At 34.1% G+C, this 17131-nt stretch overlaps 1 protein-coding gene across 3 annotated transcripts in view; it reads left to right on the top strand.

Moving 5' to 3' along the window:
* LOC107534498 (ankyrin repeat domain-containing protein 17) overlaps positions 1–17131 on the top strand; it is an 81799-nt gene that overhangs the window by 21923 nt on the left and 42745 nt on the right. For 2 of the 3 annotated variants that reach the window (XM_087813691.1, XM_087813693.1), the window contains 8 exons: positions 2863–3011; positions 9663–9774; positions 9907–10052; positions 11153–11295; positions 11859–12072; positions 12482–12657; positions 13670–13832; positions 16181–16276. In XM_087813691.1, coding sequence (XP_087669817.1) covers positions 2863–3011; positions 9663–9774; positions 9907–10052; positions 11153–11295; positions 11859–12072; positions 12482–12657; positions 13670–13832; positions 16181–16276 — 1199 coding nt within the window. The remainder of the gene's footprint in view (positions 1–2862; positions 3012–9662; positions 9775–9906; positions 10053–11152; positions 11296–11858; positions 12073–12481; positions 12658–13669; positions 13833–16180; positions 16277–17131) is intronic. The other variant, XM_087813692.1, reaches the window with a different exon arrangement.

A 17131-nucleotide genomic window follows, 5' to 3' on the forward strand; every position in this document is an offset into this window, starting at 1 on the left:
ATTTAAAAGAATTAGATATCTTATGAAAATTGGAGCACAGTAGCCCAAAATTCCAAATTTGGTAATGACCATTAATCTAGATCATAATGGTGTTCTATTATGTCATTTGATCTACCAACATATGTATAAAGTGTTATCCAATTAAATGAAGAATGGACATTCCATGCTAATGAATATTTAATATTTTTTTGATATGCTATCAGAATTTACCTGATGTTCTTGGGCATAGTTATCAACAGTGATTTGTCAGTTAGTTGTACAGTGTTTGTGCTAATCAGAATTATCAGAGGTTTGTTTTTCTGTTGATTCATTTACCAAGCAAAACCAGTAAATTCTGCCATGTATTCCAGGTGTTTTAATATAAAAAAATTTTTTTAGAACACATAACTTTTCAGGATATATGACAAATATTTGTCATATTTTGAAAATACTTTACCTCTTTATTTAATGTTCATTAACATAGGGATAGGAAAGATGGCCAGAAGGAAGAACAGGATTTTAAAAATCCAGCTACCTACATGAAACCTATCCCTGTGCACATGCATATATACTCATGCACTGACTTCTGCAACCTTTCTTTAAAGTTCTGTGGTAATACTTGTTCTTTGAGTTGACTAATGACCAGTTTGTTTCTTTGGGTTTCTTAATATTTTACAACCTCATTAGACTCAGTAGTCCTTCCCTCCTTCAGCATAAAACACTGTTTTTTCTCTTATTTCCCACTCATTAGACTGCTCTTACAAGGTTCAGTATCATTTTCTCTAGGACTTGGCTGGCCAAAATCTGTATTCCCTGTTCTATGCACTTCCCAAAACAAAACCAGTTCTCTGTTTAACCCGTCTTAGTACCTTGCCTTTGCCGTACTCTCATCAGGTTCCAGCCTCTTTTCTTACCTGATATTAAAACTTTTCTGAGCATCTGGTTCTCCCTCTCAAAATCTAACCCAAATGAAGTCCCACATGTAAAGACCTGTACCAGTTTCTTCACATACCTACATATTTATAATTATTACTTTTAACTATAGAGAATGGATGAGTGACAGGCATCCATTAAATAAGGAAAGGAAAGGAAATGAGGGAATTGATTTTTCCTGTTTCCTTTTAGATGAAGTGATAAGAATAACTAATTTCACCAAAAATAAGAAAGCTAATTTTATTATGTTCTTTAAAAGAACTTATTCCAGTTGAAATGTAAATTGTATTTTAGTCATTTAACAGTAAAGCTTAAATTTTTTTCTTTAGTGTCGTGAAATAAAAATCAGTTCTTTGGACAGATTGGTGGTCATTTTGTTTAAGCTCATTTTTGTATTTAGCATTTTCATTTGGGAAAGTCAGTCCAATTAAAGCAGACTCTGGCATCTATATTAAAAGTCATAAATTTTGCATTTTTGCAATACATAGAGAGAATATGTACATTTAAATTATGAGTTTTTTTAAAGTAACATACAACCTATCAGTATGGAGTAAAAATAAAGGTCATTAGATGATCAATTAGATATACTAGTATAATAAGCCCGTTTCTATTGATCTGATTCCATAAGGCTTCAAACAGTGTTTTGTGTTTTGATTTGTTTTGTTTTGTTTTGTTCCCTTCTTTGTTTTTCCTTTGGCTTTTAAGTGGACTTAAAAAAAATGTGTAATCATAGAATATGTGTTGCTATAATGTATAGTGTATGTTTGTGCCTGAACTAAGGATTTTATGTAAAATAGATTTCTCAGTTGACAATCATGTTTATATAATTGTTATAATAAGATCAAATTTAGTTTTGTTCTTGGCAGGATTATAACCACTTTTGCCTGGTTTCAGATCCAGTTGTGAATCATGGTTGTTTTTTGTCTGATGTAGTTGATAACTACGTTGGTAACATACATCTACACTGCTATTGACCATTCAAAGATTAATGCCCAGACTTTAGTGCTATAGCATTTTTAATAGGGGAAAAAAGGATTGGTGTTCACATAGACTCCAGAAGTGAGTCGATGCAGGAATAAAGAACCCTCAACTGCCATCACCTTTGGAGTTCTCCCACATCGAGTACTGACCTAATTAAATTAGCTCCTTCTCAATTTGCATATTTTGGTGAAAATATCATGGTAAAATTATACTTAGAAGAACTAACCATAATCTGTATTTGAAGGATGTTTGTGTGCATATATTTACTTCTTCCCTAGTCTTTTAACTTTGTCCTCATGTATCAGTGTGATTGCTGGATTGACTGGTGGACATTTTACCCTCCTCAGAATGCTTCTGCATATAAGAAACTGTAGTTCTTCGTGAGGATCAAATTTTTATATTTGACTGTGCTGTCATACTGAGGACTGTAATTCAGAATATAATTATCCCCCTGTCTGCAGTTAAATAGTGAGAGATATTTTTCAATGATTGGATAGCAAGGTTCTCCCCAACAGTAATATTAGTTATTAGAATATAAGGTGTGGAATTGGCAGGTAAAGATCATATTTTTCTCCTCCTGAACATGACTGTTTTACCTTTTATTCCTTTTCTGATTAAGAAGATAGAGTGGACAACTTACTCATTTGCCTTTATATTTAATTTCAATTCGTAAAAATATTTTTGTTTTCAGGGTTATTTTGAATTAAGGTTTTATGATTATGTACCATAAGAGGGGAATTTGTTTTTCAGATGAATTGTTAATTAGAAAATGGGTTACTCTCAGTATACATTATAATTTTGTACTGTTGTCCAAAGTCAGAAATAACCAGGATGAATTACTAGTGCTATGGCAGTCTACCTGTAGACGTTTTGTAATTTAAGAAGTTTTTAAATATTTCCTAATAATTATTTCTTACTGTTACCTAACAATGTTTTATCCTTATTAAGTGCAGTTATTTTGTCCAACAGCAGTCAGTGGAAGAGCATCTGCAATGTCAAACACTCCTACCCACAGTATCGCTGCTTCCATTTCCCAACCTCAGACTCCAACTCCAAGTCCCATCGTCTCTCCTTCAGGCATGCTTCCTATCTACCCTGCCATTGATATTGATGCACAGGTAAGCTTCAGATGGTAGAATTACATCACCATCAAAACAGTCATGGATTTAAATCATCCTAGACTGCTTTGTCTCTGGGCAGAGGCTTGAGCCACAATTAAAAATATATTAGAATCTACATTTAAAAAAATAAAATACCAAATATTAATTATTGCTAATAATTGTGTGATGGTCTAATTTCTAAGGTCATCAAATAATCTTTTTTTTTTAATGTAGTTTAGAAGAGGATATAGAAAAAATAACTTATTTAAGATTTGCGTGTATTTTCTTCCACTCTTAAAAGATATGCTTTAAAATTCCTAATGGATTTAAAGAAAAGATTGAGTGTGATGATGGTGGGTACAGAGGGGGGTGGGCAGAAGTGGAGGAGGATACTGAGAGGATAAATGGTGTTGGGGGAGAAATAAAAAATAGTTTAAAAAAAAGACTGTTTCATTTATATGTCATATATACTCAATAGCATTTATGTCATCTTTGAAAATTGTGATCTTGCTGACTGACATGTAGTGAGTCTGTGTGTTTGTCTGTTAAACACTGTTAAGTAAAAAAAGTAACGAAAAACCCAGTTCTTAAAAAAGATAGTTTACTATGAAATCTCAGGGCAAAGTGAGATTAGAGAGGAGAGGATAGATTGTGTTTTTCCTAATGAAATGCCAAGACCTGGCTTAGAAGACAGTTGGACAAGGTAAGGATATATGGCCTTCTTTAGGACTGAGAAATTTATAGTGTATTTAATTTTGTATTTTGACAGTGTGTGTGGGGGGGTTGTGCATTATAAAACCTTAAATGATCACTTCTTTATAAACTTGAATTTCAGGAAGAGTGTGTGTTATTGGACCATTAAGAACATGTACTCTTCTTAACCTATTTAAAATAATAGCCTGTCATTAAAATGTTTCTTGGTAATACTGTGAAAAAGGAATTTCATTTCTGTTCTTCCTTGCTTCCCAAATATTGTTTATTTTATATGTTCTAATTTTTTAAAATTTATTAACACTTTAAATTGTCAGGGACTGTTTTTAAGGAGTTACCTAATCTTCAGACCACATATATGAGGTAGCTACTCTTAAATACCCATTGCTCTGGTGAAGAAACCTCAACTAAGAGATTATCCATTTTGCTTATAATCACTTTACTTAGCTAAAAAGTGGTGGGGCTGGGGTTCAAACTTAGGTCGGTTTGACTTCAAAGTCAACCTCTTAAAAAACACTGTACAGACTTCTTTAAAAATATGAGGCACTAGAGCTCTCCCTCCAGGGAACACACCCCTTCCATTTCCTCCCCCCTCTCCTTCACCCAGAGGTACAATCCCCTAACCTCTAAGGGACCCCATGAGACTTGGAACCAGGGGAGCAATGGTCAGTGGCAGCTCTTTTCCAGGGCTAACCCCCTGAACCTGTCTCCAAGGCCCCCTTCCCTCTCTCTGACTTTCCAGTGAGCCAAAGCAGCCCAGCCTAGGCTGTCCTGTTGCTGCTTCTATGCCCTTCCTTGTTTCACTGCCCTAAGTATATTTTTGCTGCGGTCAATACATTCTTGCTTGCTTTTTTTTTTTTTTTTTTTTTAATTAAGTAAATATAAAAATATGAGGCATTTACTTGATAACTATGATGACTTACTTTTAATATTGATAGCGTTATAGAATTGGATGGAACTTGATATTGAATTTGTATTATTTTCCTTCAATCTTTTTTGCTCTTGAGGCTGTTTTTAACCAGAAGTATATTTTCTAGTTTTTGTGGGATCAAGAATTAATATATAATCAAAAGTAAAAACTTAACTAAAATGTAAAAGGATTTCTTTTTAAAAATGCTTTTCAGTAAAACAGCCACAACAAAAGTTCCTCCATGGATGATCATTTTATTGAATCTGAAATTATTGTAGTGTTAGTGAAATTTTACCTGACTATACCACTCAACCAATCACCACTGTATTATAAATTAATCTCTGAGAAGTTACACAAAAATACTTTTAAAATGGCTTTTTTAATTTAAAAAAGTTACTTACATTTTAAATAGTAGACATGCTTATGTAAAAAGATTTGACTATGGTTCCTTAAAAATCTGGTCCTTCTTTACGTCTCTACATGGAGGTTTTTCCTTTGGGTTAGCGTAACATGAGTTAACACTACTTTTCATGGAACATACCATAATTGCTTACTTAGACATTAGAAAGTTTCTTTTTTGGAAAACATAACACAAAATAAATATTCAAAAATAATTGTTCACCGTTTTTTCTTTAATTTTTAATGTTACTTTTGTGTTTAATTTACTAGTTTTTATGATATCAAGCAGGTACTTGTGATAAAAATATTCTTTTGTACTCAATTTGTCTGAAATTTTTTCTAAATCCTAAAATAAAAATTCCTCGAGATTTTACTTACTGGATATTTTGACTTATGTGTGAAGGTACTGTGCCATAATAGACAAGTGTTATGATAAAAACAATACCGACTTATTTCCTGTTTTGAAAGATTAAACATTCTTTAATATAATAATTGGATCCTTTATTTAATAAGCCCTGACATGTGCATTTTAAACACTTTATAATTTTTAATCTAATCTTTATAACAATCCCATAAAGTAGATACTGTTATTATTCATATTTTACATGTGAGAAAAGTGAGACTTAGAAGATATTAACTACCTTGCCCAACAGCTAATTTACGGTAGAGCCAGATTTCAAACAACCCCAGCACTCAAGCTCTAGAGTCTATGCTTTTAACTACTGTCTTTGCTACCTGTTTTTTCAATTTTTATTTTAGGTGCAAACACTGAATTTGAATTATTTTCAAAGTACATTTACCTGGTAAATTAGATTATAGAAAATGAGTCCACCACCTAGGTGGCAAAAGATCATGTTTCCTTCATCTTTGCATCTTTTTAGATGTTCCCTTGGCCATACCGCATATTTACATCAAATCTTAATTTATGGAAGAACAAAAGCAATGTTAATTTTTTCAATCCTCAGTATAAGTCTCCTTTTTAAAATGCTAATGATTCTTAAAATGGTCACACCCTAAACTCCTTTAATTGATTATGATTCTCAAGAACTAATATTTTTAACAAGAATTAGCAGGAATCATGTTTCATTTCTGGACACTGAAGAATGCTTTAGATAAGAGTTTACATTCTTTGTAAGGTTCCTCAAATCTTAGGTTATATAACTAGAAATCACCTTCGGTGTGAAGTGTTTACCACACGCTTTTCACCTCTCATGTAATGGTTTTATTGAATCAGGCCTGAATACTTTCAAAACTTAAGATTAATACCATATTAATTAAAATTTATTTTAGGATACATTAATAAACGATAGTTTGAAGGAATTATTTGGGACTGTTTTACTATAACTTGACAGCGTAGCTCTAATCTTGATCATTCTGGGATGGGTTAGGTCTCTATTTTGGGTGGTTTTACTATAACTTTTGACAGCATAGTTCTAATCTTTATCTTTCTGGAATGGGGTAGGTCTCTATTTGGGGTGGGGAGGGTGAAAACCTCATTTCAAAATTCTTTCATTCTTGTCCTGGCTGGCTCAGTTGGTTGGCATCCTCCCATTCACCAGGAGGTTGTTCGATTCCTGGTCAAGGGCACATGCTGGGGTTGCAAACTCACTCCTGGTAGTAGGCATGCAGGAGGCAGCTTATGGATGTTGCGCTCTCACATCAGTGTTTCTCTCTCTCTCGTTCTCTCTCTCCCCCTTCCCCTCTCTAAACTATTCTAAAAAAAAAAAATTCTTTCTTATCTTTAAAGGATTGCCATAAAATGTTAGTTGCTATTTCTCCTTAATGCAGAAATACAATGAAGTTACCCACTCTTAAGTTCCCCGAGGAATTTGACCACCCTTTCCTTCTCAGTTTTAAATATACTGTTTCTTCAATTCTCATAATACATTTGTTTATATTTCTCTCATAGTTTGAGCCTATGTTTGCCCTGTACAGTAATCGGTAAGTTCCTAGTGAGCAGGGTCAACCCTAGAATACTTAGCAAAGTACTTTGATATAAAAGGTGCTTAATGTCAGTTGAAATGTTTTATAATGTGATTTTAAAAAACAATATTTCACTAATCCACTGAAATTTTTCGTTCTTGTCTTTTTCAAATATTCTCTCTTTATTCTCTAAAGATTGGCATTACTTTTCTGTTACTCTTTAACCCCGAGAAGATTTTTAGAAACCTCATAAACTTCATAAAGTTGACTCCTATTATTTGTCTATACACTAACTGAGAGAGCACATAAGACAGGTAGGCTTAATGTTACATTGACCTTAGCTGTGCCTTAGGGCTACTCTGTGATGTAATGGAAAAGCAGAATTTTGTGTGACCATTGGAAGGTTGCTTCTCTGAGCCTTTGTCTCCTTTTCTTTGAAATCAGACATAATAATTTCTTCCTTATAAACCTGAAATGAAGATCAAATACTAACACAATCAGAGCTGTCACTCATTTAAGTATTCATGTCCTTCTCCATTGTTGTAGTTGGTGCATCTCTCCCTTGTGGCCATCCCTGATCTCTGCAGTCAGTAGCTCTGCTCTCTGCCAGCCTCTTCTGCAGAGCAGCTTTGCGGTCTCCCTCTTCATCACTGACTAGTAGGCTTTTCTTATTTCTTGAATCTTTATTAATTTTGCGTTTTGTCTCTTGTTCATTTTTTTTTGTAATGGAGTTTGGTTTATTTTTTAACAAAGCATCAGTTATAGATGGAAAGTACAAACATCAATAAGACATGTTTATTACCTTCCAGGAATTTATAGTCCTCTGAGTGTGACAGACACATTAACTAATATTAACATAAGAAAGATTGGTATTAGGTACTGTACTAGAGGTGCATTTGTAAAAATAAGGTAAGATGGCTTAGAACAGCACTATGCAATAGGAAAATAATGTAAGACACGTGTAATTTAAATTTTTCTGGTAGCCACATTTTGAAAAGGAAGTAGGTGGAATGAATTTTAAGAATGTATTTTGCTTAACTCAATATATCCATAATATTGTTTAAATATGTAATCAATGCAAAAAAATTGCTGAGTTATTTTACTTTTTTATTTCATACTAAAGTCTTAAAAGTTTGGTGTGTACGTTACACTTACAGCTTAAAGTGTTCAAATAACTCAGTCCTGAGCAAATCAGGATGTTTTACCACCCTGTTTAGAAAATATCTCAACTTGGACTTCATTGGAAATACTTGATTTGCGCTTAGGTTTGATTAAGTAGATTTTTATTAAATTGAAAAAGTAGATTCATATACTCACATTGCTCTAGGCATACTAAAAAGCTTTCCAGCCCTAGCCGGTTTGGATCAGTGGTTAGAGCGTTGGCCCTCAGACTGAAGGGTCTCGGGTTTGATTTTGGTCAATGGCATGTACCTCGGTTGCAGGCTCAATCCTCGGCCCTAGTTGGGGCTCGTGTGGGAGGCAACCAATCGATGTCTCTCTCTCTCACATTGATGTTTCTCTCTCTCCCTCTCTCCCTCCCTTCCACTGTCTCTGAAAAGCAATGGAAAAAATAAATAAATAAGCTTTCCAATAAGCAAGTAAAGTATCAGTTTTAAAATTTATATTTAAAATTTAGTTCCTCAGTCACACTACACATGTTGCCAGTAGTTACCTTTTTTGTATCACACAAGTTTAGAGTACTAAAAGTATGAGGACTTTGATAGTTCCCTAAATAAGCAATCAAACTATGGTAGAGTATGGTGACTGGTGAATCCATTATTGGTTACTGTCACTAACAGAACTCAGAAATAAATTGTGTATAAAACAGTGTCGAGTCTCAGTTATTATAGTCTTTCTTTCCAAATACTCTGTATATTATGTATATGTTTTTCTGTTCCTTTAAGAATTTGGGGTTTTGTTCTTGAATGCAGTTATGTGGAAACGATTTTTTCAGTTCAAGGCTTTGATTTTTCAGCTTTTTAAACTGGGTCCAGAACAGCTAATATGGTCTCACCACTGAGGATTTTACTTAACATCCTTTGTGTTTTGAAGTCTTTCTACCCTGGCTGGTGGGAACCAAACTATTCCTGGCCCTGTGTAAGCTGTGGGTATTGTTCAGCCTGATCCCTTCTGGTGCTCTTTCTTGCCCTCATGCATGTGCTTATCAAAACTCAGTTGAAGACTCCATGGGAACCCTCTGTAGAACCCTCTGGAGTACTTGCTCTCTGTAGCACTTTCCTCTCCAGTACTCTGCCCCATGAATTTTAGCCACCTGAACCCCTCTATAAACTCTGCCTTCTCAACTCAGGGAGACTGCTGGGCTCTGTTCGGTACCCTCTTTCTTCACGGCAGCCTAGAAACTCTCTAGGCAGTAGGTTGAGTAAATCATTTTTATCCTCAGGGATCACTGTCATGTAACTGTCATTGATGGCTGGAAGGGAGTCCACAGCATTTCTTTTAATCATGTAGTTGAAAACAGCGTATGGTTGAAAATCATACTTCATGTTTGCTTCAAGAATTGCCAATAGATTTCAAATATTATTTGTACCCTTTAAAAAAATCACAGGTTAATCCCTAATGGATAAACAACTTATTATCCAATTGTTTGCTACAGTAGAGTGGTACATATCTATTTGCATGTATTCGGTACATGTACCTATTATGGAATTGATGTTAACATTTTTAATTACATAATGAGCTAATCATATTATATATTTTTTTAACAGACTGAAAGTAATCATGATACAGCGCTAACACTTGCCTGTGCTGGTGGTCATGAGGAACTGGTACAAACATTGCTAGAGAGAGGAGCTAGTATTGAGCACCGAGACAAGAAAGGTATGGCCTCCATTTGTTAACTTTTCTGGATTATTTGTGTTCCTTGAAGAAATACTACTTCTAGCCCTATTTTGATGGAAAATAGTATTATTCCTTTGCTTAGCATGTAGTGAGATCATTATTATTCTCCAGGTTTTACTCCGCTCATCTTGGCTGCTACAGCTGGTCATGTTGGTGTTGTGGAAATATTGCTGGACAATGGTGCAGACATTGAAGCCCAGTCAGAAAGAACTAAGGACACACCACTATCTTTGGCATGTTCTGGGGGAAGACAGGAGGTAACATTTTCTTCAGTGTATTTTTTTCCCTCCATCTATTTAGCAAATGTATGCCTTAACTTACATGATTTTATGGTAACAATCAGTTGACATTTAGATTTATCACAAGCCTAAAGTATGCCTTCCCTAAGTTGCCCCACTCTTCCTAACTCCATTCTTGAACTATTAGAAAGAGGCTTATACTGTCTTATATCTTCAGGTATTTGAGTCTCTATTTGCCAGTCACCTGTTCCCTATGTGAAATATATCCTTTTCTTTTGATTGTTAGCTTGAGAATACCTTTTCCAAACTCTTCATCTGGCTGTTCCACACACAAATGACTCTGAAACACAGTGATTTCATGTATATGAAGATCTAAGATAGATGAAACTAATTGTGGGTGGGGTTGAGTAGGAAGGGGCATGAGTAAGTAACGAGTTCAAATTACATTATGTTTATGAAAATTTACCTAAAATTTCACCTAAAAAAACAAAACAAATAATAGTCTAGTTATTGATACATATGCTGAAGTATTTAAGGAAAATTGCAGGTGTCTGCAATTTACTTTGAGATGAAATGCATCAAAAAATGATGAAGAAATGTAGAAAAGTAAGTATAGTAGAATATTAATTATAGATTCTAGGTGGTGAGTATATATATATATATATATATTTTTTTTTTTTTTTTAACTTTTCTGTATGTTTAAAATTTTTCATAGTAAAATGTTGGGGAAAAAGTGTTAGCTTTATTGTAAGTTTTTTAAAAATATTTTAAAGACATTTACATGTTTAAATGAAAAAACTGTATTCTATTTTACCACTATGTAGTGGAATAACACAGAAATACTATTTCCATAATAGCATTGTATGACAACACATGAGAGCCAGATCTCTCATGAACATACTGCCATTTCAACAGATTCCAAAGTGGATTTTACTTGAAAAGCTGTTTCTTTGTTGGTTTCTAAGCCTTCTGTCATCTGAGGATGTTGTGCAAAAGATGAAAGAAGGACTTTCCCTTCTTTTGTTATACAATAGACCCCACAACAAGAAATTTAAAATATACACCTTGAATATTGTCTCACTATAAGAAAACATATTTTTTCCTTTTTTTCCCCCCAGGTGGTGGAGCTGTTGTTAGCTCGAGGGGCAAATAAAGAGCACAGGAATGTTTCTGATTACACACCTCTAAGCCTGGCTGCTTCTGGTGGCTATGTGAACATTATCAAAATATTACTAAATGCAGGAGCCGAAATTAATTCTAGGCAAGTTTTTTCCTCTCTCTACAAGCCCCTGAAGAGTGTTATGTTAAAATGGTATTTGTAGAACAGTTATCCTTTTAATACCATATTTAGGAAATACTTTTATTACAAATTTAGAATCCAAATCATTAGAGATTTTTAAGATAAATTTTATTTGCATATTTAAAATTATTGACATAGAACTTGAAAAACTTATGAATTACTCTATTTCTTATGGTACTAAAAGTAAACACATTTTTCTTATGTTTTTATTAAGCAAGTATGTTCTTTAAAATGGATAGTCCATCTTAATAGCTTAATTATTATTTTTTAGCCCAAGTCATTACGTTGAATGAGATACAGAAAACATTCTAGTTCTGGGTGGTAAAATATTTCTAATTGGAGTCTTGGTGTTATCTCAAAGACTTATTAGAGTAGGGCTGAGATAAATGATTATTTTAAATAATCCTGCAAAATAAAGAATCTTAAATATATCCTGAAGTAGAATTTTATATTGTCATCCAATTTTCCTGGGACATTTAAAATGTGTATTTTCCCTTTTGTTCTCCTCATACTTGCACCCCCAGAACTGGTAGCAAATTGGGCATTTCTCCTCTGATGTTAGCAGCTATGAATGGGCACACAGCTGCAGTTAAACTCCTGTTAGACATGGGCTCTGACATAAATGCTCAAATAGAAACCAATCGGAACACTGCCCTTACCTTAGCCTGCTTCCAAGGAAGAACTGAAGTGGTTAGTCTTCTGCTTGATAGAAAAGCAAATGTGGAACACAGAGCTAAGGTAAGAAAAAATTTGAGATTTATATTTTCTAGTAACGTCACTCTATGAATCATTCAAGCACTAACTCTTGAAAATACTTCAATAAATTTTATAGGTGGTAATTATATTGCTGAAAAATATGTACCATTATGAAAGAGAAGAGAGAGAACATTTTATTGAGTGCCAATTATAATATGCCAAATGCTTGCATCTTACAGATTTTTTTCCCCCACCAAATTGATATTAGGTAGAATTATCTTCTTGTAATACATCACGTTGTAACTCAGAGACGCTAGCAGTTTTAGTGTGGAAATTTAGTTGTGAGTCTTTATAACAACCATATTATGTTGCTCCCCCAGATTTTTGTTCTTTAACATTTTAGCTCTTTCCTTTCTCTTATGTGTTGTTTTTTATTTTTCACTAAACTTAGACTGGACTCACACCACTAATGGAAGCCGCCTCTGGTGGATATGCAGAGGTGGGCCGAGTTCTTTTGGATAAAGGTGCTGATGTTAATGCCCCTCCAGTGCCCTCTTCGAGAGATACAGCTTTAACCATAGCAGCAGATAAAGGGCATTATAAATTCTGTGAGCTTCTCATTGGCAGGTATGATGTTACCATACCCTTCACATTTGTGACCATGGTGTTACTAGTGATTACTCTTTTCTCTGGGCAAACTGTACTATATGAATACTTCTATAAACTACATGTTTTATCCTTTAAACGTACCTCTGTTATTTACCACCCATCCAGAGCTTTGTACATTGATTTATTTCAGTGCAATGTAGAAATATATCTCTTCCTTTCTTGTGTGTATGCACTTTTAAAATACTATAATAAGCTATCTGAACATCCAGCTGTTTTCATCCACATTCACATGTCCCACACAGCTTGAGTTTTGCAGAGTCCTAAAAGTCTAGCAATAATCTCAGTCTTCATTGCTGATTTTCTTGTTCTTTATAGTAACTTGGGCTTTTAAATGACAGTTAAGGAATTGTTCAAGTTATCAGGCAAGATCCAGGATATTGTCTGCTGTCAGTCAGAAGTTGACTGCCAGTTTTCCAAAATGCTTGCCTGCTTAATTGGATTTCTTAAAGACCTTTGCATGTTGTCCTAAGCAGTAGTATCTTGTAGTAGTAGCTACTAACAACTACTATTCAACTGTATATTCACCATATGTTACGATGCCCACTGAGTTCTAAACCTGCATGTTATTCTGAAGCTAAATACAAATACATGAATACAAATAATCTAAAACAGATGCAGTTGCCTCATATGATACTATTTGTATCTCTAGGATATTGTTTATTTAGTATATTAATTGTGATAGTAGCAGGATGTACTTAAATAAAATCTCATTTTCTCAGGATTTGAAACTCATTATTATACCAAGTCATTATTTTTAAAATAAAAACCAATTATTGCTATACCATTATTTTTTTAATTCGACAACTAGAAATTCTTTGTAGTAATATTTTGAGAGAAAAATATATTTTAGTCCTTGAATATTAAACAGATTTTATCTTTACAGAATATTCTCACAAGTTCATAGTTAATTTTTATTGTTAGCTGTGTTACTCCATTTCATTTTAAACAGTGATACCTGTCATTCACTCAGGGGAGCTCACATTGACGTACGTAACAAGAAGGGGAACACTCCATTGTGGCTAGCAGCAAATGGTGGACACCTGGATGTGGTTCAGTTATTGGTGCAAGCAGGTGCCGATGTGGACGCAGCAGATAACCGCAAGATAACTCCTCTTATGGCAGCATTTAGAAAGGTAGAAGTCTTTTATCATTCATGCGTATGTTTTTCAGTTAGGCTAGGAAGTGCATTGCATACTGATCACCACAGATTCTCGTTTTGTGATGAAAGCAGTAAAATGATAAGCAAATAATCGCTCTGATGGCCTCCCCCATGAGCTCAAACTGGTCCAGGGATTAAACCTGCAGCGCAGGCACATGCCGTTGATTGGGAATTGAAACCATGACCCTTTGGTCTGTGGGCCAATGCTCCAACCACTAAGCCAAACCAGCCAGGGCAAAAGCTACACTTCTAAAAAGTTGTTCTAAGTAGTGGTTTCAGAATCCAGTTACAATCTTAATATTTCACAAAATGTAAATTCAACTAAGAGTAACTAATTACTTGTTTATGAATGTTTTCTTGTATTAGTACAACAGATAAAAATTCAACTTAAGTTGATTTTATTTTTATCATTGACTTTACCAAGAAAAAAGGAATTAAATGAAAGCCCAGCTGCCAATATTTAAACTTCTGAAAATCAAGTGTACTAATTCAGAAATAGAAATAAATTTTGTGAAAGCAAGAGAAACTTTTTTTATAGTGCATAGTGTAGAGCTGTGTATAAGTAATTTAATGATTTGGTTGATCTCTTCAGTGCACTTTCAGTTGTTACTGGGAAAATGAGATGGATATTTCAGGGATTATAATTTTGAATTTTGTCTTTCTGAGACATGTAGGTAAAATCCCTTGTAGATTCCAAATTATTTTGTATTGAAAACTTTTACTATATGAATTGCAAGAAATCATCTCTTTATTTTTGTTCTTATTCTCTTTGACTTCAGCCCTTTATACCACCTTTTCTCTGGGTATTCTAGACTATCTAGGCTCTATTTCTTTTTCCTCAGCAGTCAAACTTATACTTTCTCACTAGCTACCTGCCTCTTCTCCAAGCAGGCTAGCATATCATTATCAAGTTGATCTTTCTAACCACTCCACTATGTTAGTATCAGTCTCAAGAACCTTTTCCTGTCTCCCAGCCTATGTAATACTCTGAAGTACACTCTAAGTTTGTTACTCAAAGCCAGCACACTCCAGTGCTCTAAGAGTTCATCTGCCATTATGAGTCCCGAATGTGGAGAGTCTTCTTGCTTGGTCTGTTCTTTGTCCCTGTCTCTCACATCACCTTTGTTCTCATCTCAGAAATGCCCATGCCCCTCCTGATTTTTCCAAATATGCTCATTCTTTGGATATAGTTTAAATCTCCTCTTCTACAAAACCTCTTCCTATCATATTTGAGCTCACATTGAGTTATCTAATCCCATAAAACTTGTAGAAGTTCTACAGTCTGTTAATACCTTCACCATTCAGTTTGACAAATATATATCTTTTTACTACTCTAATGTCTAACATGCATATAATTTATCTTTCCAGATAGACTTAGCTACTTAAGAACAATGCTTATCTTTTATACTCTTGTATTCATTCCATTATTTATTTTTTTAGTATCTACCATGTGCAGCTATAATGGTTGGGATATTACACTATACAGAGTATAGCAGCTACACTTTTTTTATTTTAATGTGTGGTTTAATCAGGGAGGAAGATCCACAGACAAAGTCAGGTAACTGTGAGCTGTCCGTAATTAGTGTAATTACTGCAGAAGTGTCAGCAGGATATGAAAGAATGACGCAAATGGCACTGAAGCTGTTCATTGAAAGATAAGGGTAGTTTTCCAAGGCGCGGATGAAAGGAAATAGGTGCAATGGAGGAAGTATACTAAATGTAACAGCGGTTTATCCAGACTGGCTAACCTGCAGGTGCTGCGTCAGAGAGCAGTAGTGTAGGTTGGAGAAAGTGGAAAGCCTTCGAATGCTGGTCTTGAAGATTTTCAGTGTTTCTTCCTGAGCTTTGTTGTAGTGAATAATATAATTACCACTTATGCTTTAGGAAAGTGTATTTTCTTTTTTTCACACTACCTAGTACAGTGCTGTGCATTCAGTTTTTATCTGAAAGAAAATTCTTATTTCTACTCTTTAACACTTAGAATTGAACAGGATGTTCATTTCTATTGAATTAGCTGGGGAGGGGATGATGAGCGTTTTTTCCTCTTGCAGACATAGCATCATTTCTTCCAACCCTTGATTTTTGGGTTTGGTTTTTTATTTTGTTCAGAGTGATTTAGATCTTAAGTCAGGTTACTCTGTACATTTGTGAGGATTAGGATGAGAATGAACAATGTAGATTTAACTTATTAGAACCAAAGCCTCGACCCAATTAAGTCTTTATTTTGTAGCACGAATGCCAAAGGAGCCTTACTTAAGACTGTAGATTTACTGAATTCTGTTAGAGTGTGTTTTAAATATGACATTAATATCTATTTTTTAGGGTCATGTGAAGGTGGTGCGCTACTTAGTCAAAGAAGTCAATCAGTTTCCATCAGATTCTGAATGCATGAGATACATAGCAACCATCACTGATAAGGTAATATATTGATCAAATTCATCCCACTGTGTGAGCTAGGAATTTCATTTGGTTTTAGACACATATATCCCACACTAAGAAAAAAGTCTTAGTTTGAGCAATAATGTATGGTATATAGCAGTTTTCATTTATCTAGGATTTGGGAATGAAGTATGCTATTTAATAGATTCATTAGGATTATTTACTTAACCTAATGAAGCAGTAAAACATTCTTTGTGATAGATTTACTTTATCTTTTTAAATAGTACTAAGCTACTTTTATGTGAACACTAAACAATTAAAGTGTGTGTTATTATTCATTAGTGCTATAATCTATATATGTTTATCCAGGCTAACAATATATTCTGAAAGGAGCAAGCCGGTGGATATATATATATTTTTTTTTTTTTTAGTACTTAAACAAAAACGAACATAGTACTTGCAATCGTGGGAGGAAAACTTTAATGTCTTCGATATTATATAAAAATTGGAATAACTGTCAGCTGAAGAATTAACCTTTAAAAGACGGCATTTAAAAGACAGCATCATACAAACTCGATATATTTCCAGGATCAACTGTACAAATCATGGTTTCTTTCCTTTTGCCTGTAAAAAAGAACATATATGCTTAGGTTTCTGAGTATTTAACTGGTTAGGGTTTTTGCAGAAAAAGTAGGGAAGGTAAAATAAATTCTTTTCCTATTAGAGATTTAATTGAGATCTTCCCCTGATGGGGATTTTAATTCTGAGTTTATAAGACATGCTCTGAAAATCCAAAAAGGTCAACAAGTATAAAATATCCTAATTACATTTTCTCAGCAGTTATTACATAATAGTGAGCAGATTTTCCCCATAGATTTTGTTTAACATAAGTAA

The sequence above is a fragment of the Miniopterus natalensis genome, assembly GCF_054644295.1.
Source record: "Miniopterus natalensis isolate mMinNat1 chromosome 1 unlocalized genomic scaffold, mMinNat1.hap1 SUPER_1_unloc_1, whole genome shotgun sequence".
NCBI lineage: Eukaryota > Metazoa > Chordata > Mammalia > Chiroptera > Miniopteridae > Miniopterus > Miniopterus natalensis.